We start from the raw sequence: 20364 nt of genomic DNA, 5'->3' as shown, positions 1-20364 counted from the left end.
GAAGAGAGCTGGAGAGGAGGAGAGAGCTGGAGGGAGGAAGAGAGAGAGGAGAAGAGAGCTGGAAGGGAGGAGATGCGCTGGGGGAGGCAGCAGCAGTGGAAGAGCCTCGCTCAGAGCTCAGGTGCATCTTTCTCTCTGCTAACTGCCAGAAAGCAGGCAGCACCCCCATGGAAAGTGCAGAGCTCAGGACGTTCCACAGTGGAACCACAGGATGCTTTGCCCAGCTTTGTGCCAGTCAGCAGGTGCCAGCCGTGCTGGGGGTGTGGGGGAGCAGGGGGGGGAGAAGAACTCAAACCCAGCTTCAGGCTGGCAGAGCAAGGGCGAAAGAGCTTCGAGCTGTGAACTTGTGGTGAGAAAGAGCAGAGAAATCTTCTCACTTGGAGGCTGCCAACTCGACCTCCTCCGGCACTGAGGCTGAGGAGGAGGGGCCCAAAGGTGAAGACGTTGAGCAGAAAGTGGGAATTGAAATCGCTTCTGAAAGCACCACCAAAGTGCAGCTGCAACCTCCAGCTGCCTTTTTGCCCTCCGGGGCAGGATGTAGAGCATCAGCTTGGAGCTGGGGAGGGAAAGCAAAAAGAATCTCAACCAATCCCTCTCCATCCCCCCCCCAAATGTTTTGTTTTCCTTGTTTAATTTGGAGGGGAGGGAAAAAAGAAGGGGGAAAAAAAAAGAGCTGCTGCTGAAAAGCTGCTGCCAGCAATTGGCAGCACCCTCAACTGGCACCTCTCAGAGGGTGGGCTGCAACCCAGCGATTGGCACCCTTCAGAGGGGTGGGCGTGGATGGGTGAAGTCATTCTGGAGGGCTCTCAGCAGCAGGGACACCCCCACCCCCCGAGATGTGCTGCTGGGAGCTGCCCCTACCCATATCAGTGGGGTTGGCACTGTCTGATCCTGAAGGTCCCTTCCAACCCAGCCCCATTCTCTGCTTGATCCCTGGCCCTGTGCACCTAAACTTCAGTGCTCCAAGCAGGAGAGAAACTTCCCTCAATTGCCCTCTGTGCAGCTGCTGCTCCCTGGTGCAGGAGGCTGCTGCCTTCTGCCTGGGACTTGAGACCAGTTGTGGATGCCCTCTTGATGGAGCTGTTCAAAGCCAGGCTGGGTGAAGCCTTGAGCAGCTGCTGGGAGGTGTCCTTGCCCATGGCATGGGGGTTGGCACTGGCTGATCTCAAAGGTCCCTTCCAGCCCAACCCATCCTGGGATGCTCTGTCCAGTGGAATTCTTCCCCACTGATGCGGATTCCTCCTTGGGATGAAGTAAGCAGCAGCAGCAGCCTGGCTGGGCTCAGTGCAAGCCCTGAGGGCAGAGGAGGGATTTCATCACTGCAGTGAGGCTGCAAACATTTGGGTCCCTGAGAGCTTTGCTCCCCAGATCTTTATTTTTCAGCTCTGCTTTTATGTTGCCACCTCCTTTGCTGCTCTCTCCCAGCCGTTGTTTGATGTGGTTTCTTACTCAGAACCAGAGCTAGTTCATACTCAGCAGTCCACCCTCTGTGCTCTGGAGACAGGACAAGTGCTCAGCTTGCCAGAGAGAGCTGTCACAAGCCTGGCTTTGAGAGAGGAGCAGCTGGCCAGGACGATGCTTTCAAACAGGAAACTGAACTTCATCTCTTGGTGCTGCTTTCTGCTTGCCAGGGAAGTCTGCACCTTGCTAGAGCTGCTGGAACCCAGGGCTGGGCAAATTAGGGCAGCCAAGGGGAGTTAGCAGGCAGCTCAGTGTGGCACAGCTCTCTCTGTGAGTGGCACTAAGCATCCGTGACCAAGGGACAATCATCTCAGCTACACTGCTTCAGCATCAGCTTGAGGAGGGCACCATTCATGCCCACCTCAGCTCCATTCCTTCATACCCAGCTTGAGGAGGGCACCATTCAAACCCAGCTCAGCTGCACTGCCTCATACCCAGCTTGAGGAGGGCACCATTCAGCCCAGCTCAGCTGCACTGCCTCATACCCAGCTTGAGGAGGGCACCATTCAGCCCAGCTCAGCTGTATTCCTTCATACCCAGCTTGAGGAGGGCACCATTCAGCCCAGCTCAGCTGCACTGCCTCATACCCAGCTGAAGGAGGGCACCATTCAGCCCAGCTCAGCTGCACTGCCTCATACCCAGCTGAAGGAGGGCACCATTCAGCCCAGCTCAGCTGCATTCCCTCATACCCAGCTTGAGGGTGGCACCATTCAAGCCCAGCTCAGCTGCACTGCCTCATACCCAGCTTGAGGAGGGCACCATTCATGCCCAGCTCAGCTGCATTCCCTCATACCCATCTTGAGGAGGGCACCATTCATGCCCAGCTCAGCTGCATTCCCTCATACCCATCTTGAGGAGGGCACCATTCATGCCCAGCTCAGCTGCATTCCCTCATACCCATCTTGAGGAGGGCACCATTCATGCCCAGCTCAGCTCCATTCCCTCATACCCAGCTTGAGGAGGGCACCATTCAGGCTTGAAGAGGGCAGATTGAGTCTGAAGCATTTGGATTCCCTGTCCCAACCCCAGCTCTTGCTCCCTGCCCTGGCATGCAAGAGGAGCACTGAGGTTGGCAGCTGCATGGAAAGGTTTGGATATGTCACTTAAGGGAATGGGTTGGAGTTTGAGGAGGGCAGATGGAGAGTGGAGAGGAGAAAGAAAGTCTTGGCAGTGAGGGTGGGGAGAGCCTGGCACAGGTTTGCCCAGGGAGGTTGTGGAGCACAGAAGCACAGAATGGGATCTTTGATCACATTCTGTGCTTCTGTGCTCCACAACCTCCCTGGAGAGGTGTTCAGGACCAGGCTGGATGAGTCCTTGAGCAGCCTGTGCTGGTTGGAGCTGTCCCTACCCATATCAGTGGGGTTGGCACTGCCTGATCCTGAAGGTCCCTTCCATCCCATCCTGTGATTCTCTGACTCTTTGGCTGTCAAAGCCAATCCTTGAGGGCTGCTGATGTCCTTCTGTGTTCTGAGATGTCCAAGTGGAGCATTTCCCACTCTTGGGCTTTGGTTTTTTTCCTCCTCCTGCAGATGAAGTGGTCCAGGTGAAAGGTGAATACAGTGAGAGAGAGGAAAGTGCTCTGAGCTCAGAGCCCGTGGAGACTCCAGAGGAAGCTGAGATGCCTTTCAGCTACCCTAGGGAATATCCTGACTATGAGAGCATTAAGCTGGAGAGACATCCTGGCTCCTATGACAGCATCAGGCCAGCCAGTGGGAAAATGACTTGTGACATCTGTGGCCTGGCCTGCATCAGCCTCAATGTCCTGATGGTCCACAAGCGGAGCCACACTGGTAAGAAGATCCCAAGCTGCTCCTTCTTCCCCAAGCCTCTCCTTCCCCAAGCCTCTCCTTCCCCAAGCTTCTCCTTCTAAGACCTTCTTCCCCAAGCCTCTCCTTTGAGCTCCTTCTCCTTCCCTAAGCCTCTCCTTCCCCAAGCTTCTCCTTCTAAGAGCTCCTTCTCCTTCCCTAAGCCTCTCCTTCCCCAAGCTTCTCCTTCTAAGAGCTCCTTCTCCTTCCCCAAGCCTCTCCTTCCTCAAGCTTCTCCTTCTAAGAGCTCCTTCTCCTTCCCTAAGCCTCTCCTTCCCCAAGCTTCCCCTTCTAAGAGCTCCTTCTCCTTCCCTAAGCCTCTCCTTCCTCAAGCTTCTCCTTCTAAGACCTTCTTCCCCAAGCCTCTCCTTCGAGCTCCTTCTCCTTCCCCAAGCCTCTTCTAAGAGCTGCTTCTCCCTCTCCAAGCTCCTCCTTCTCCTTGTCCAAGCTTCTCCTAAGATCTCCTCCTTCCCCAAGCCTCTCTTTCCCCAAGCTTCTCCTTCTAAGACCTCCTTCTCCTTCCCCAAGCCTCTCCTTCGAGCTCCTTCTCCTTCCCCAAGCCTCTTCTAAGAGTTGCCTCTCCCTCTCCAAGCTCCTCCTTCTCCTTGTCCAAGCTTCTCCTAAGATCTCCTCCTTCCCCAAGCCTCTCCTTCCCCAAGCTTCTCCTATGAGCTCCTTCTCCTTCCCCAAGCCTCTACTTCTAAGAGCTGCTTCTCCCTCTCCAAGCTCCTCCTTCTCCAACCTTCTCTTTGGAAAGCATTGCAGAGGAGAGGGATCTGGTGGTCCTAGTGCCCAGAAAGATGCCCAGGAGCCAACAACCTCCCCCTGTGGCCAAAAAGGCCAAAGACATCCTGAGGGTGGGGAGAGCAGGGCAAGGGGTTGGAGTGATGGAGTGAGAGGGGATGGGTTGAAGGTGGGAGAGGGGAGATCAAGACTGGAGGTGAGAGAAAAACTCTTGCCAGTGAGGGTGGGGAGAGACTGGCACAGGTTCAGGGTGGTGAGAACCTGGCACAGGTTTGCCCAGGGAGGTTGTGGAGCACAGAAGCACAGAATGGGATCTTTGATCCCATTCTGTGCTTCTGTGCTCCACAACCTCCCTGGAGAGATGTTCAGGACCAGGCTGGATGAGTCCTTGAGCAGTCTGAGCTAGTGGGAGCTGTCCCTGCCCAAAGCAGGGGGGTTGGAACTGGCTGATCCCTGAGCTCCTTTCCAACCCAAACCCATCCTTTGAACCTCTAAACTGTGTTGAGGCAGCTGAAGGAAGGTAGCCAAAGCTGCAGGAGAGCTGGGGAGGGACTTTTGGTAAGGGCTGGGAGTGCCAGGATGAAGGGAATGGATTAGAGCTGGGAGAGGAGAGACTGAGAGCAAAGATGAGAAAGAGTCTTGGCAGTGAGGGTGGGGAGAGACTGGCACAGGTTGAGAGTGAGACACTGGCACGGGTTGAGGATGGTGAGACCCTGGCACAGGTTTGCCCAGGGAGGTTGTGGAGCACAGAAGCACAGAATGGGATCAAAGATCCCATTCTGTGCTTCTGTGCTCCACAACCTCCCTGGAGAGGTGCTCAGGACCAGGCTGGATGAGTCCTTGAGCAGCCCTGTGCTGGTTGGAGCTGCCCCAGCCCATAGCAGGTTGAGGTTGGCGCTGGTTGAGCTTTGCAGTCCCTTCCAACTCAACCCATTCCATGCGCCTCTGCCTCCTTTCTCCTGGCAGCAGGAGGGTGTGTGGGGTGATGGGGGTGAGGCCAGGAGGGTGCCCTGATGCCCACTGCCTGCCCTCTCTGATGTCCTTTGCAGGGGAGCGTCCGTTCCAGTGCAGCCAATGTGGAGCTTCCTTCACCCAGAAGGGAAACCTCCTGCGCCACATAAAGCTGCACACAGGGGAGAAGCCTTTCAAGTGCCACCTGTGCAGCTATGCCTGCCAGAGGAGGGATGCACTGACAGGGCACTTAAGGACACACTCAGGTGAGTGACTTCAAAAGGCACCTCCAAAGGGTTTAGAGATCAGAGGGTTGGAGATTGGGTTGGCTTGGAAAGGACCTGGTTGATGTCTTTAGTGATGCTCTGGAGCAGGGGATTGAGTCCAGCAGCAGTGAGTGTGCAGCTGGCACCAAGCTAGGAGCAGTGTGGAGCTGTTGGAGGGGAGCAGAGCCCTGCAGAGGGACCTGGCCAGGCTGCATGGGTGGGCAGAGGCCAAGGGGAGGAGACTGAACAAGGCCAAGGGCAGGTTCTGCACTTTGGCCACAGCAACCCCAAGCAGCACTGCAGGCTGGGGGCAGAGTGGCTGAGAGCAGGCAGGCAGAGAGGGCCCTGGGGGTGCTGTGAGAGAGGAGCTGCAGAGGAGGCAGCAGTGCCCAGGTGGGCAGCAGAGCCAATGGCATCCTGGGCTGGCTGAGGAGCAGTGTGGGCAGCAGGAGCAGGGAGGTTCTTGTGCCCCTGTGCTCAGCACTGCTCAGGCCACCCCTGCAGTGCTGTGTCCAGCTCTGGGCTCCTCCATTGCAGAGAGCTGCTGAGGTGCTGGCAGGTGCCCAGAGCAGGGCAGCAAGGCTGGGGAGGGGCCTGGAGCACAGCCCTGTGAGGAGAGGCTGAGGGAGCTGGGGGGGTGCAGCCTGCAGCAGAGGAGGCTGAGGGCAGAGCTGATTGCTGCCTGCAGCTGCCTGCAGGGAGGCTGTAGCCAGGTGGGGTTGGGCTCTGCTGCCAGGCCCCCAGGGCCAGAGGAAGGGGACCCAGGCTGAAGCTGTGGCAGGGCAGGCTCAGGCTGGATGTGAGGAGGAAGTTCAGAATGGGATCTCTGATCCCATTCTGTGCTCCACAACCTCCCTGGGCAACCTGTGCCAGAGTCTCTCCACCCTCACTGCCAAGAATTTCTTCCTCCACTCCACTTTCAGCCTCCCCTCTTCCAGCTTAAAACCATCACCTCTCATCTTGGCACTCCCAACCTTTGTCACAAGTCTCTCCCCAGCTCTCCTGCAGCCCCTTCAGGTGCTGGAAGGATGCTTTAAGGTCTCCCCAGAGCCTTTTCCTCTCCAAACTGACCAACCCAGCAAGCAAAAAAGCCATCAGCAAGAGCAGGGCTGTGGGAATCTGAGCTGCTGGAAACAGCCCCCAGGAGTAAATCCTCTTCCTCCTTGATGCTGAGCTGAGGGATTGTGAGGGTCTCTGTGTGCCTACTGGGGTGCACCCTTGGGAACCCCAAAGCTCACAGTGCTCACGACCCTAAGAGGCATTTAAAAGCCTTCAGAGAGCGCTGGGGGTGGGAAGAGACCTCTGAAGATCATCGAACCCAAGCCCCACACCACCACTCCCAGCCAAAGCAGCAGCTGTGAGGAGCTCCACTCTGAGTAGCAGGCAGGCAGGGGTTTAGGAGGCTCCTGGGAGGGGTCATTTTACACCACCCTCTTGTTTCCCCAGTGGAGAAGCCTTACAAGTGTGAGTTCTGTGGAAGGAGCTACAAGCAGAGGAGCTCCCTGGAGGAGCACAAGGAGCGGTGCCGAACTTACCTGCAGGGCTCCGGCGTGGCTGAGCCTGGTGAGTCCTCCCCTCCCAGGGGGCTGGGGGCTGGAGCACGGCTGGGAGGGCAAACCAGGCTGCCCCCTTGGCTGCTGACTCTGTTTGTTACTACAGGAGGCTGCAGTGAGGTTGGGGTTGGTCTCTTCTCCCTGATATCATTGCTGCCTGCAGCTGCCTGGCTGGAGCCAGGTGGGGTTGGGCTCTGCTGCCAGGCAGCCAGCACCAGAACAAGGGGACACAGCCTCAAGCTGTGGCAGGGCAGGTTGAGGCTGGATGTGAGGAGGAAGTTGTTGGCAGAGAGAGTGATTGGCACTGGAATGGGCTGCCCAGGGAGGTGGTGCAGTGCCCATGGCTGGAGGTGTTGAGGCCAAGCCTGGCTGGGGCACTGAGTGCCATGGTGTGGTTGGTTGGGCAGGGCTGGGTGCCAGGCTGGGCTGGCTGAGCTTGGAGCTCTCTCCCAACCTTCTTGATTGTATGATTCTATGACAGAAAGGTGCAGGCTGGCAAAGCCTCTCAGGATCACCAGGTCCAGCCTGGATCCCTGCTCAACAGGATTCACCTTAAACCATATCCCCAAGCACCACCTCCAAACCACCCTTACACACCTCTAGGGTGGGTGACTCCACCACCTCCCTGGGCAGCTCACTCCAGTCACTGACCACTCTCTCCTCATGTCCAATCTAAACTTCCCCAGCCTCATCTTGAGGCCATTCCCTCTTGTTCTGTCTCCAGTGACCTGTGAGCAGAGCCCAGCAGCAGCCTCCCCACAGTGTCCCTTCAGCTAGCTGCAAACAGCAGTGAGGTCTCCCCTCAGCCTCCTCTTCCTCACCCTAACCATCCCCAGCAGAGAAGAGCCCAGCAGCAGCCTCCCCACAGTGTCCCTTCAGGTAGTTGTAAAACATAGAACCACTGAGTGGCAGGGCTGGAAGGGACCCCCCCAAAGCTCTCCTGGAGCCCACTTCAAACACTGGCAGGCAGCTCTGAGGTCTGCCTGGAGCCTTCTCTTCTCCAAGCTGAGCAGTCCCAACTCTCCCAGGCTGTCCTCACAGCAAAGGTGCTCCTGAACCCCTCCTGGGGGGGACACACATCCACAGCCTCCTTGGGCAACCTGGGCCAGGGTCTGCCCACCCTCACTGGCAAGGATTTCTTGCCCCCAGAATGCCAGGGGCTGGCAGGGACCTCCAAAGCTGATCCAGTCCAAGCCACCCTGCCAGAGCAGCTCACACAGGAACACATCCAGGGCAGGGTTTGAATAGCTCCAGAGGAGGAGACTCCACAGCCCCTCCTGGGCAGCCTCTTTTAGGGCTCTGTCACCCTCACAGGGCAAAAAATTCCACCTCATGTTTAAATGAAGCTTCCTCTGCCTCAGCTTCCACCACCTTGGCCTGGCACTGGGCATCACCCAGCAGAGCCTGGCTCCAGCCTCCTGGCACTCAACATATTGACAGGCACTGCTGAGGTCACCTCTCAGTCTCCTCTTCTCCCAGCCCCAGCTCCCTCAGGCTCTGTTCCATTCCCTTCAGCATCTCTCTGGCTCTGTGCTGGACTCCCTCAAGCAGTTCCATGTCCCTCTTGAACTGAGTGGCCCAGAACTGGACACAGTGCTCCAGATGTGGCCTCACCAGGGCAGAGCAGAGAGGCAGGAGAACCTCTCTCAACCTACCACAGTCCTTCTAACCCACCCAAGACTGGCACTGCCCCTCCTGCCCACCAGAGCTCATTGCTCACCCTCCCACCCACCAGGACCCCCAGGTCCTTTTCCCCTTCCCTGCCTTCCAGCAGCTCAGTCCCCAACCTCTCCTGCTCCCTGGGGTTCTTCTTTCCCAGGTGCCAGACTCTGCCCTGGGTGAATTCCATTCAGTTTCTCCCTGCCCACCCCTCCAGCCTGGCTGAGTCTCACTGAATGCCAGGCACAACCTCACTGCACCCACTTTGGTGTCACCAACAAACCTGCTGCCAGTGCCCTCTGTGCCCTCAGCCAGGTCAAGGAGGGGAAATGGGCACAAGCTGCACCTGAAGAAGGCTGAGGTTGGATGTGAGGAAGAACTTTTCATCCTACAGGAGTGCTCAGGGATTGGCACAGGCTGCCCAAGGAGGTGGTGGAGCTTTGGAGACTTTCAAGCCCCATCTGGGTGTGCTCCAGAGTGACCTGTCCTAAGTGAACCTGCTCTGGCAGGCAAGGTTGGACAGGGTGATCCTCTGAGGTCACTTTGGAGGCCCAGGGAGGTGGTGGAGTTCTGAGACTCATCCTGGAGGTGTCCCAGAAATGTGTGGATGTGGCCCCTGGGGCCATGGTTTGGTGGCTGTGGTGGGATGGATGCTTGGACTCAGTGACCTTGGAGGGCATTTCCAACCCAAAGCACTCCACAGCTCTCTGATTCCCTTCTCCCAGAGGCTCTTTGGCTGGAAGAGACCTTGGAGATCACTGAGTCCAGCACTCAGAGAAGGCTCTGCCTTCACCCAGCCCTCAGCCAGGCCTTTGTCTTCCTCACATCTGCTTTCACAGCTCCTGTGCAGAAAAACCTCTCGGGCACCTTGTGGGCAGCACTTCTGCAGGTGCCACTCAGGGTCACCTCAGTGACTGCCACCTAAGTGACTGCCAGGTCACTCCTCTGCTGTGGCTTTGCTTTGGCAGCTGAGTGGCTGCCCCTGGCTTTGGGGAGCAGCTGCCCACAGGCTCTGCCCGTTGATTGCTTCCTTCTCTTCAGAGGGGGAAGCTGCTGGGCAGGATGGGTTAGAGTCTGGGCAGGTTTGAGTGGTGTGGATGTGTGTAGGGCTTGGCAGTGAGGTGGTGTCCTGGAGATCAGTGATGGACAGGGGCTTGCTGCAAGGGTTTGGAGAGAGAGGGTGAGAGGGAATGGATTGGAGCTTGAGGAGGGGAGAATTAGACTGGAGATGAGGGAGAAATTTGTCACAGGAGGTTTTGGGTGTTCCTTGGCAGGAGGCTTTGGTTACTCCTTGGCAGGAGGTCCAGGTCCTGGATGCTCCTTGGCAGGAGGTCCAGGTCCTGGATGCTCCTTGGCAGGAGGTCCTGGTCCTGGATGCTCCTTGGCAGGAGGTCCAGGTCCTGGATGCTCCTTGGCAGGAGGTCCTGGATGCTCCTTGGCAGGAGGTCCTGGATGCTCCTTGGCAGGAGGTCCAGGTCCTGGATGCTCCTTGGCAGGAGGTCCTGGATGCTCCTTGGCAGGAGGTCCTGGATGCTCCTTGGCAGGAGGTCCTGGATGCTCCTTGGCAGGAGGTCCTGGATGCTCCTTGGCAGGAGGTCCTGGTCCTGGATGCTCCTTGGCAGGAGGTCCAGGTCCTGGATGCTCCTTGGCAGGAGGTCCTGGATGCTCCTTGGCAGGAGGTCCTGGATGCTCCTTGGCAGGAGGTCCTGGATGCTCCTTGCAGGAGGTCCTGGGTGCTGTGGCTCCTTCAGAGGAGGTTCTGGTGGCTCCTTCAGAGGAGGTCTGCAGGTTCCAGCTGCAGCAGGGTGGAAACTCTTCTGCCCTGGAGGGGTTTTGGTGCAGTGTCAGAGCGCTGCCGGCTCCCTGATAGCGATCTCTGGCCACGATGTTCTCACTGCACCCGAAGCCACCTCCCTGTCCCACTCTCCATCGTTCCGTGACCACGCAGAGATGCTACAGGAAGCAATGGCTCGAACCTGAGCCCTGCTTTGGGTTCGTCAGGGATGCCCACAGGAGCTAAAAATGAACCCAGGCTGCCGGAGAGGGCAGAAACCACAGCATGGAAACAGCTCCGTGTGGTCGCTCTCTGGGCTGGGAGAGCAGCATCACCCCCGAGGTGACATGGAGGGGGGGAGAGGGAGGGTTGCAGGGTGGGGACACACAGCAGGGCTTAGGGTGCTGAGGGTTTGACACCAGGGGGTTGCAAGGAAAGAGCAGGATTCACCCTGAAGGGATAAATCGTGGAGCCCTGGAATGGGGCAGGTTGGAAAGGAGCTCAGAAATCAGCCTGCAGGGTTGGAAGAGGCTTTTGAGAGGCTCCTCAATTCCAGAGGGATGTTGAGGTGCTGGAAGGTGCCCAGAGAAGGGCAGCAAGGCTGGGGAGGGGCCTGGAGCACAGCCCTGTGAGGAGAGGCTGAGGGAGCTGGGGGGGTGCAGCCTGCAGCAGAGGAGGCTCAGGGCAGAGCTGATTGCTGCCTGCAGCTGCCTGCAGGGAGGCTGTAGCCAGGTGGGGTTGGGCTCTGCTGCCAGGCAGACAGCAACAGAAGAAGGGGACCCAGGCTGAAGTTGTGCCAGGGGAGGTCTAGACTGGATGTGAGGAGGAAGTTGTTGGCAGAGAGAGTGATTGGCACTGGAATGGGCTGCCCAGGGAGGTGGTGCAGTGCCCATGGCTGGAGGTGTTGAGGCCAAGCCTGGCTGGGGGCACTGAGTGCCATGGTGTGGTTGGTTGGGCAGGGCTGGGTGCCAGGCTGAGCTTGGAGCTCTCTTCCTACCTGCTTGATTCTGGGATTCTATGAAGGTTTTTTTTTGTTTATTTCTTTGTTTTGTGATTATTTTAATATTTTTTCCCCCTCTTTCCATACTTTTTTTTTTTGTCTTTTGAATTCCCAACCCAGGCAGCATGGAAGCAGCCAGGCACAGCAAGGCAGAGCTGGGCAGTGAAAGAGCTCTCGTGCTGGACAGGCTAGCAAGCAACGTGGCAAAGAGGAAAAGCTCAATGCCTCAGAAATTCATTGGTAAGAACAACAAACCCCAACCCCAACAACCCCAAATTCCCCCTTTTTTCCCCTCCCCATCACCATTCTGTCACAGCCAAAACTGCTGCTGGGCCTCTGTTTCCCTTCAATCCCCTCCTGGAATCCTCAATTTGATATAGAGGGAGGAGGGAGAAACAACCTCAAAACCTGTCCTGGATTGTTCTGGTTTTGGAGGAGGAGGGGGGCAGGAGGGGAGGTTGCAGTGGTGGTGGAAGTGGGTTTGGTTAAAATGAAAGAGGAAATCTCCTCTGAGAGAGGTTTGAGATGGGGATGGGAGCTGCTGCTGGTTGTGCTTTGGGTTCTGCCTAGGGGTAGGTCCCAAAGGAGCTTCCAAGGGTTGGGGGTGTTTTGGAGGTGAGGGAGGAGATGTGTGCAGCTGAAATGGTCTCTGCTGGGGTCCCTTGTGGGAAGAGTTATGGGTTGAAGGCTCTGCTTGGGCAGCAGGAGTGTAGGGATTCATGGAGGGGCTCAGGTTGGCAGAGATCAGACAGTGCAGGGATGGCTTCAACCAGCACAGGGCTGCTCAAGGACTCATCCAGCCTGGTCCTGAACACCTCTCCAGGGAGGCTGTGGAGCACAGAAGCACAGAATGGGATCAAAGATCCCATTCTGTGCTTCTGTGCTCCACAGCCTCCCTGGGCAACCTGTGCCAGGCTCTCCCCACCCTCACTGCCAAGACTTTCTTCCTCCTCTCCACTCTCAGTCTCTCCTCTCCCAGCTCAAATCCATTCCCCTCATCCTGGCACTCCCAGCCCTTACCAAAAGTCCCTCCCCAGCTCTCCTGCAGCTCCTTCAGACACTGGCAGGAAGCTCTCAGGTCTCCTTGGAGCCTTCTCCAAGCTGAACAGCCTCAACTCTCCCAGGCTTATCCCTACAAGGGAGCAGCCTCAACCCTCTGCTCATCTTTGTGGCCTCCTCTGGAAGTCCACACTCCTCAAGGCAGAAGTGTTTGGGGTTCCTCTGAAGTCATCCTGCTGAATTAGAGCAGGATTTTAAGAGCATCCCAATCCTCTCTCCTGTTCATGTAAGCAGCAAAGATCTTTGCACTCCATTTCAGCTGCTCAGGGCTCTGCACCTTGGAGCTGAGCTGGGCAGGTTGAGCACAGGTCCCCCTCCCTGGCTGCTCTTGCTCATCCACTTGACTTTAAAGACAACAAAATGCAGCTCTTGTGTCCTGAGGAAGGACCTGGCTTAGTCAGCAGCTCTGCTGGTGCCTTATTTGTGATGGCTTTCATGGTTATTTAAGGTACTGAGTGGTTACTTTCCTTCCCATGACCTTCATCCTCTTACCATCCCCACCCTCACCTCGGGAGGGTTGGAGCTGGATGCTCTTTAAGGTCCTTTCCAACCCAATCCATCCCCTGAACAGGGTCTGTGTGGTGGTAGGGTCCACACAGAGGGCTGGGGAGGGGAGCAGCATGGGGCTGGGCATGCAGGCAAGCACCCAGCATGGTCAGACAGCCCCAGCAGGGCAGGGAGAGGTGTTCTGAGGACCTGTCCTGAGCAGCTGGGTGAAGGTTTAGCCATGTCCAGCTGAAGGTTTGCTGCTGGGTGAAGGTTTAGCCATGTCCAGCTGAAGGTTTGCTGCTGGGTGAAGGTTTAGCCATGTCCAGCTGAAGGTTTGCTGCTGGGGGAAGGTTTAGCCATGTCCAGCTGAAGGTTTGCTGCTGGCTCAATGATTTCAGCCAAGCAGCTCGAACCTGTGGCTCCTGCTTGGGCTTTCAGCTCTGAAAAGCAGCAAGTTTGAGGCAGACAGCTCAGGATGGCTTTGGAAAGGTCACAGCTCACACAGGGGTGAACAGCAGCAGCCTCTGAGAGCCTGGGGGGGGTTCTTCATAGTGAAACTCTTGACTTGTGGGACCTGCCCCTCTCATGTCCTGCTGTGATTCAGGCTGCAGTGCTGATGCAAACAGCTCTGAAACCCTTCAGCTTCCTCCTTGTGGAGCACCAAGAGCAGCTTCACCCTGCCTGGGTTTACAGCTGCTGCCAGGTCACTCCTCATGGGCTGTGTGAAGCTCAGCAGCAGCAGGGCCAGGGCTCAAAGGGCAGCAGGAGTGTGCTTCTGGTTGGGTTTTTCCACCTCTCCAGTGCCCATTTGGAGCAGATCCCTGTTGAGGTTTCTGTTTGTGCTCAGTAATGTGCCTGGAGATGGCAGGAATGGAGCCTGGAATGGGGTTTGGATGAGGGATTGGAGTGATAGGATGAGAGGGAATGGATTGAGGCTTGAGGAGGGCAGATTGAGAGTGGAGAGGAGGAAGAAATTCTTGGCAGTGAGGGTAGGGAGACCCTGGCACAGGCTGCCCAGGGAGGCTGTGGATGCCCTTTGCCTGCAGGTGTTCAAGGCCAGCTTAGGGGAGGCACTCTGGGCTGGTGGGAGGTGTCCCTGCCTGTGGCAGGGGCCTGGCACTGGCACCCAACCTACCCTGTGGCTCTCTGAGCCTTTGGGTGGCAAAGCCAATCTCTGAGGGCTGCTGCTGAGCTCTGTCCTCAGCTACTTCACACCTCCAAGCTGAGCACTTTCCCCTCTTGTGCTTTGTTTTGTTCCCTGTAGCTGAAAGTGGTTCAGGTGAGAGGTGAAGAGAGTGAGAGAGAGGAAAGTGCTTTAAACCTGGGGCTGGTGGGAGGTGTCCCTGCCCATGGCAGAGAGGTTGGCACTGCCACCCAACCCACCCTGTGGCTCTCTGAGCCTTTGGGTGGCAAAGCCAATCTCTGAGGGCTGCTGCTGCCCTTCTGCTGCTGAGCTCTGTCCTCAGCTACTTCACACCTCCAAGCTGAGCATTTTCCCCCTCTTGTGCTTCATTTTATTCCCTGCAGATGAAGTGGTTCAGGTGAGAGGTGAACACAGTGAGAGGGAGAGGAGAGAGAGAGAGGAGAGTGCTTTAAACCTGGGGCAGGTAGGAGGTGTCCCTGCCCATGGCAGAGAGGTTGGCACTGCCACCCAACCCACCCTGTGGCTCTCTGAGCCTTTGGGTGGCAAAGCCAATCTCTGAGGGCTGCTGCTGAGCTCTGTCCTCAGCTACTTCACACCTCCAAGCTGAGCATTTTCCCCCTCTTGTGCTTCATTTTATTCCCTGCAGATGAAGTGGTTCAGGTGAGAAGTGAACAGAGGTGAGAGAGAGAGAGGGGAGAGTGCTTTAAACCTGGGGCTGGCAGGAGTTGTCCCTGCCCATGGCAGAGAGGTTGGCACTGACTGACCTTGAAGCTCCCTTCCAACCCATCCCATCCTGTGGCTCTCTGTTGATACCTGTGGGGAGGTGAAGGGCTCAGGACAGTTTCTGACAGGGTCAGAACCACTTCTGACACTCAAGGGGGTTGCTGTTTCCCACCCCCCCCCAAGCCTGTGTGGTTGGCAGGGCTCTTGGCAGGTGCTGTGGGACAGAACTCCTCACTGGGTGGCAGGGGAGAGCTCTGGGGAGAGCTGAGTGACCTTGCTTTGACTCGGGTGGCTTTGTGAACCCTGTGTGTGGAGGAGAGGAGCTCTGCCAGGCCAGCTCTGGGATTCCTTGGGAAGCTCTGGGGCTGATTTTGGCAGGCAGGAGGGATAGGGATGTGCCCTAACAAGGCAGCTTTGTTTGGCTGGGGTCTGTGAATGAAGTCTATTGATCAAGGGGAGGGGGTAGGAAGTCTCCTTGATTGTTATTCGGGGGCTCTGCAGAGCTCTGGAGCTGCAGCAGGAGTCTTGCTGGCTGAGATTTGCACTTTTGCATCCTCAGCAGCTCCCTCTTGGGCACAGGGACATGGAGCAGCAGGGCCTGTGCTTGACTCTGGACCTCAGGAATGCTTTAGGTTGGAAGGGACCTGCAAGATCAGCCAAGTTCCAACACCCCTGCCATGGACAGGGACACTTCCCTCCAGCCCAGGCTCCATCCAAGCTGGCCTGGAACACCTCAGCACCAAAGCCTTCTTCCAAGGCTTCTCCTTCAAAGGGTCTGCCCTTGGCTTTGCCCTGAGTTAGGAGGCAACAGGGAAGGGAAGGTTCTGGGTTTGTGTTTCCTGCTTTGCTGTGGCTTTCTGCTTTGCATGGACCCAGCTGCTCAGCTCTGGCTTCTTCTGCTTCCTGCTGCAGTTACTGAGCAGGTAACTGCTGACAAACCAGACTGAGAGTGGAGAGGAGGAAGAATTTCTTGCCAGTGAGGGTGGGGAGACCCTGGCACAGGCTGCCCAGGGAGGCTGTGGATGTGCCCTCTCTGGAGGTGTCCAAGGACAAAGCCTTGAGCAGCCTGTGCTGGTGGGAGGTGTCCCTGCCCCAGGCAGGAGGCTGGCACTGGATGATCTTTAGAGGTCCCTTCCAACCCATTGTAGGGTTCTGCAGAGCAGGAGGAGCCCAGCAGAGCAGCTCCTGCTGCAGGTGGCATTGCCCCACTGGATGAAACACTCCTGGGGCTGTGTCTGCAGCCAAGGCAGGAACCAGTGCAGCCAGTTTCCACCAGCTGGAGCCTCTTGGCTCACTGATTTCAAGTCCTTCCTTGTTTTAACAACAACTTCTCTGCCCTGTAAAGACATTTCTCATGCTGGCACAAGTGCTGCAGCACTCCTGGCACAGTAACCACCTCCCCCTGCACCACAGCCTGCCTGCCTCGGGGTGGAGTTGCCACTCTGGTGGCTGTGGTGGCCAGCAGCAGGCTGACTCCCTCCTCCCAGCATCCACACCTCCAAGTCCCTGCCCAGGGTTTAGAGGCAGCCAAGCCTCGGGCAGCAGCAGGAGTGTGTGTCACAGGCTGTGGCTGCTGTGTGAAGGGCGGGGGGGGGGGTGTGGGGGGGGAAGTTTGCATCGTGCTGAGACAGCAACAAGCCCAAAGAAGTTCTGCTGCCTGCTGTGAACAGCAGAGGATGAGGAGAGGGGACAGGGCCAGGGGTGATGGCTTCAGACTGGGAGAAGCTGGGTTTAGAATCATAGAATCAGGCAGGGTTGGAAGGGGGCACAAGGAGCAGCCAGTTCTAACCCCCCCATGCCATGGTCAGGGACACCTCACACTAGATCAGGCTGTCCACAGCCTCATCCAGCACCTCCAGGGGTGAGGCTTCCACCACCTGTGCCAGGCTCTCACCACTCTCATGCTGAACAACTTCCTCCTTACACCCAGTCTGAATCTCCCCACCTCCATCTCCCCACCTCCATCTCCCCACCTCCATCTCCCCACCTCCATCTCCCTACCAGATCAGGCTGTCCTCAGCCTCAGCCAGCCTGGCCTTAAGCACCTCCAGGGATGAGGCTTCCACCACCTCCCTGGGCAACCTGTGCCAGGCTCTCACCACCCTCATGCTGAACAACTTCTTCCTAACACCCAGGCTGACTCTCCCCATCTCCAGCTTTGTTCCATCCTCCCTCCAGGCCCATCACTACCTGCTGTGAACAGGAAAGGATGAGGAGAGGGTGCAGGGCCAGAGGTGATGGCTTCAGACTGGGAGAAGCTGAGTTTAGATCAGACCTTAGGGAGAAATCCTTCTCCAGGAGGCTGAGGAGGCACTGGAAAAGTTTGCCCAGAGAAGCTGTAGAGGCTCCAAGCCTGGAATTGTTCAAGGCCAGGTTGGATGGGAGCTTGAGCAGCCTGGGCTAGTGGGAGCTGTCCCCTCCCTGGAGATGTCCAAGGCCAGGCTGGACAGGGCAGTGAGCAGCCTGGTGCCATGGAAGGTGATGTCCCTGCCTGTGGTTTTGATCAGACATTGGGAAGAAATCTTTCTCCAGGAGGCTGAGGAGGCACTGGAAAAGTTTGCCCAGAGAAGCTGTAGAGACCCCAAGCCTGGAAGTGTTCAAGGCCAGGTTGGATGGGAGCTTGAGCAACCTGGGCTGGTGGGAGCTGTCCCCTCCCTGGAGATGTTCAAGGCCAGGCTGAGTGGGTCCTTGAGCAAGCTGGGCTGGTGGGAGGTGTCCCCTCTCTGGAGATGGTCAGGCCAGGCTGGACAGGGCAGTGAGCAGCCTGGGCTGGTGGGAGCTGTCCCCTCTCTGGAGATGTTCAAGGCCAGGCTGGACAGGGCAGTGAGCATCCTGGTGCCATGGAAGGTGATGTCCCTGCCCATGTGAGATCAGAGACTCACAGAGTGCCTTGGATTGGAAGGGATCTTAGAGATCCATCCCCTCTGCCTCTCTGATTCATGGAATGAGTTGGGTTGGAAGGGACCTTCAAGCTCACCCAGTCCCAACCCCTCTGCCACAGGCAGCAACACCTCCCCCCAGCCCAGGCTGCTCAAAGCTTCACCCAACCTGGCCTTGAACACCTCCAGGGAAGGAGCATCCCCAACCTCCCCTGGACAACCTGTCCTGTGATTCTGTGCCTTTATTTAGGTGAATGCCTAGAACCAGCTAACCAAACTGGGTGGTTCCAACCAACCTAAAACCACTCCCAGCTCTACCCAGAGCTGTCCCAAGCTGAATGCTTCCCGTGCAGGAGCCTTGCCCAGCTCCAGCCGTCTGCCAGTTCCAGTAAGTGGGGCAGTGCAGATGTTTATCAGCCTCCTGCCAGCACCGTGACTCAATGCCTGTGAAACTGCCCAGGTTTCGTTGCAGAGGCAGCAGCAGCAAACCAGGAGCTCACGTTTCTCAGCTGAGCCACCCAAAGGTTAGAGAACCACAAAGCCTCTCAACTGCTTCCAGCCCTCTGCACCGCTGCCTCCCCAGCCCCGCGCAGGCTGCTCTGACTCACAAAGCCAAGCTCCAGGAGAGGGGAGTGGGGGGAAGAGGAGTGTGAATTTGAGGTTCAAACCCCCTCCCCACACACACATCCCCCTCCCCAGAATAAAAGAGGCAAAAAGAGAGAGGGTAGCCCAAAGGATTTGCTTCTGCACAGAGGGATTTAGCCTGGGAGTTAGGGATCCTTGCGAGCTGCTGAGCAGGAAGAAGTTCTTGCCCATGAGAGTAGGGAGACACTGGCACAGGTTGCCCAGGGAGGTGGTGGAAGCTTCATCCCTGGAGGTGTTTAAGGCCAGGCTGGATGTAGCTCTGAGCAACCTGATCTAGTGTGAGGTGTCTCTGGGCACGAACTGGATGATCCTTGAGGTCCCTTCCAGCCCTGTCCATTCTATGACTCTAGGACAGGAGGATGTGCCTGAGGTCCTCCTCATGCCTCATCTAGAGAGGGCCAAGGTAGGATGGGTAGGTAATGGCTTTGTCTCTGCCAGGCACAGTGCCCCCCCACTCTGTCCCTGGCAGGTGCAGTTTTCTTTCCCCCTGGGGACAAGGAAACTGCAGCCCAAAAAGTGCAGAAGGACAAGAAAGGCACAGAACTGTTGGATTGGGTCCAGAGGAGGTCATGAAGATGATCAGAGGGCAGGAGAACCTCCTGTGGGGAGAGTCTGAGGGAACCTGGAGAAGAGAAGGCTCTGGGGAGACCTTAGAGCTGCTTCCCTGGTGAGGAGTCTCTGTCAGAAGGCAAGACACAGCCCCCCCAAATGTGCTCACTGAGGCTGCCTCAGTTTTCTGTCCTCCCACTGTGATTCTGTCCTGGTGGCTTTTTGAAGTCCCCATGACAACCTCAGTCTGCTTCCAAGGGCCTGTCCTGGCTCCCCAAGCCTTTGTCAAAAGTCCCTCTCCAGCTCTCCTGCAGTTCCCTTCAGGTACTGGGAGGCTGCTCTAAGGTCTCTGAAAGAAGAAAAGCCAACCCCAAACCCAGCCAAAAGCTGCCTGTGGATGTCAGAGAGCCACAGAATGGGCTGGGCTGGAAGGGACCTCCAAAGGGCTTCCAATCCAAGCCCTCTGCAGGCAGCAGGGACATGCTCCACTGGAGCAGGTTGTCCTCCATGCCTGCCTGGGGGGGAAGTCTTCCTCACTTGTGATACCTCAAGGACTAGGAGAATGGAATCATGATTGGCTTTGGGGTGGAAGGGAACTTCCAGGGTCATCAGGTCCAAGCCCCTCTGCACTCAGCAGGGACATCCTCCTCCAGCTCAGGTTGCCCAGAGCCCTGCTGAGCCTCACCTGGAATTCCTCCAGGGATGGAGCCTCCGTGACCTCCCTGGGCAACCTGTGCCAGCTTCCCTCTGCAGAGACCATTCCTCATCCCCCTCTGCTTTCTGACGTGTAGAGAAGCCACGGTGGGGGTGGGAAACTTCCAGCCCCCTCCACACCCCTCTCAGCTGCTTCTCCCCTTCCCCATCCCGGCAGGTGAATCTCGGCACAGCTTCGAGCTGGGCTACAGCTCCACCTTCCCCTGCGAGAAGGAGAGCGAGGCGGTGCAGGGCCGCATGATGGACCAGGCTATCAGCAACGCCATCACCTACCTGGGGGCCGAAGCTTTGCGTCCCCTGGTGCAGACCCCCCCAGCCCCCACCGCCGAGCTGGTGCCAGTCATCAGCAGCCTGTACCCGCTGGCGCTGACCCGCCCCGAGCAGCTCCCCAACGGCAGCTCGCAGGAGGCTGAGAAGAGCTTCGGGCACCTCAGGGACAAAAGCTCCACCTCGGACAGAGGTCTCTCCCCCGCCACCAGCGGGCAAGACTCCACGGACACTGACAGCATCCACGAGGAGAGGCAAAACCTCCCCTTCCAACCGGCTCAAGCCCGCAACGGCCTCCAAGCTCTGCGGGATCTGCCTCGCTCTTACGACGGCACCAAACCGCCGCCGCCGCCGCCGCCGGCGGGAGACGCCTTTAAGGTCCTCAACAAAGAAGGGGAAGCTTTGGGGGTCTACAGGTGCGACCACTGCCGAGTCCTCTTCTTGGATTATGTCATGTTCACCATCCACATGGGCTGCCACGGCTTCCGCGACCCCTTCCAGTGCAACGTCTGCGGCTACCGCGGCCACGACCGCTACCAGTTCTCCTCGCACATCGCCCGCGGCGAGCACAGGCTCATCTTCAAGTGAACTTCAGGACCTCTTCCTCCTGCTTTTGTTTGATTTCAGGGGGAAAAAAAAGCTTGGGGTGAGGTCCCAAGGGTCAGGTTTGGGTGGTTTTTAT

The 20364-nt window shown here is 57.4% G+C and overlaps 1 protein-coding gene across 1 annotated transcript; it reads left to right on the top strand.

The window, feature by feature from the left end:
- Positions 1 to 2997: 2997 nt before the first annotated feature.
- Positions 2998 to 20364, top strand: IKZF3 (IKAROS family zinc finger 3). Its single transcript, XM_064174030.1, has 5 exons — positions 2998 to 3251; positions 5060 to 5227; positions 6674 to 6790; positions 11334 to 11453; positions 19573 to 20364. The coding sequence occupies exons 1-5, from the start codon at positions 3080 to 3082 to the stop codon at positions 20268 to 20270; spliced, it is 1275 nt and encodes a 424-aa protein (XP_064030100.1). The 5' UTR covers positions 2998 to 3079; the 3' UTR covers positions 20271 to 20364.

The sequence above is a fragment of the Pogoniulus pusillus genome, chromosome 40 (assembly GCF_015220805.1).
Source record: "Pogoniulus pusillus isolate bPogPus1 chromosome 40, bPogPus1.pri, whole genome shotgun sequence".
Classification (NCBI taxonomy): domain Eukaryota; kingdom Metazoa; phylum Chordata; class Aves; order Piciformes; family Lybiidae; genus Pogoniulus; species Pogoniulus pusillus.
The sequence above is the reverse complement of the archived record's forward strand: the minus strand, read 5'-3'. Positions and strand labels throughout refer to the sequence as shown.

Bases quoted from the DNA above. Each gene is read 5' to 3' on its own strand.
- IKZF3 (XM_064174030.1), top strand. From the start codon at position 3,080: ATGCCTTTCAGCTACCCTAGGGAATATCCTGACTATGAGAGCATTAAG. The intron at 3,252-5,059 runs GTAAGAAGATCC...TGTCCTTTGCAG, and splicing joins CCACAAGCGGAGCCACACTG to GGGAGCGTCCGTTCCAGTGC. The intron at 5,228-6,673 runs GTGAGTGACTTC...TTGTTTCCCCAG, and splicing joins GCACTTAAGGACACACTCAG to TGGAGAAGCCTTACAAGTGT.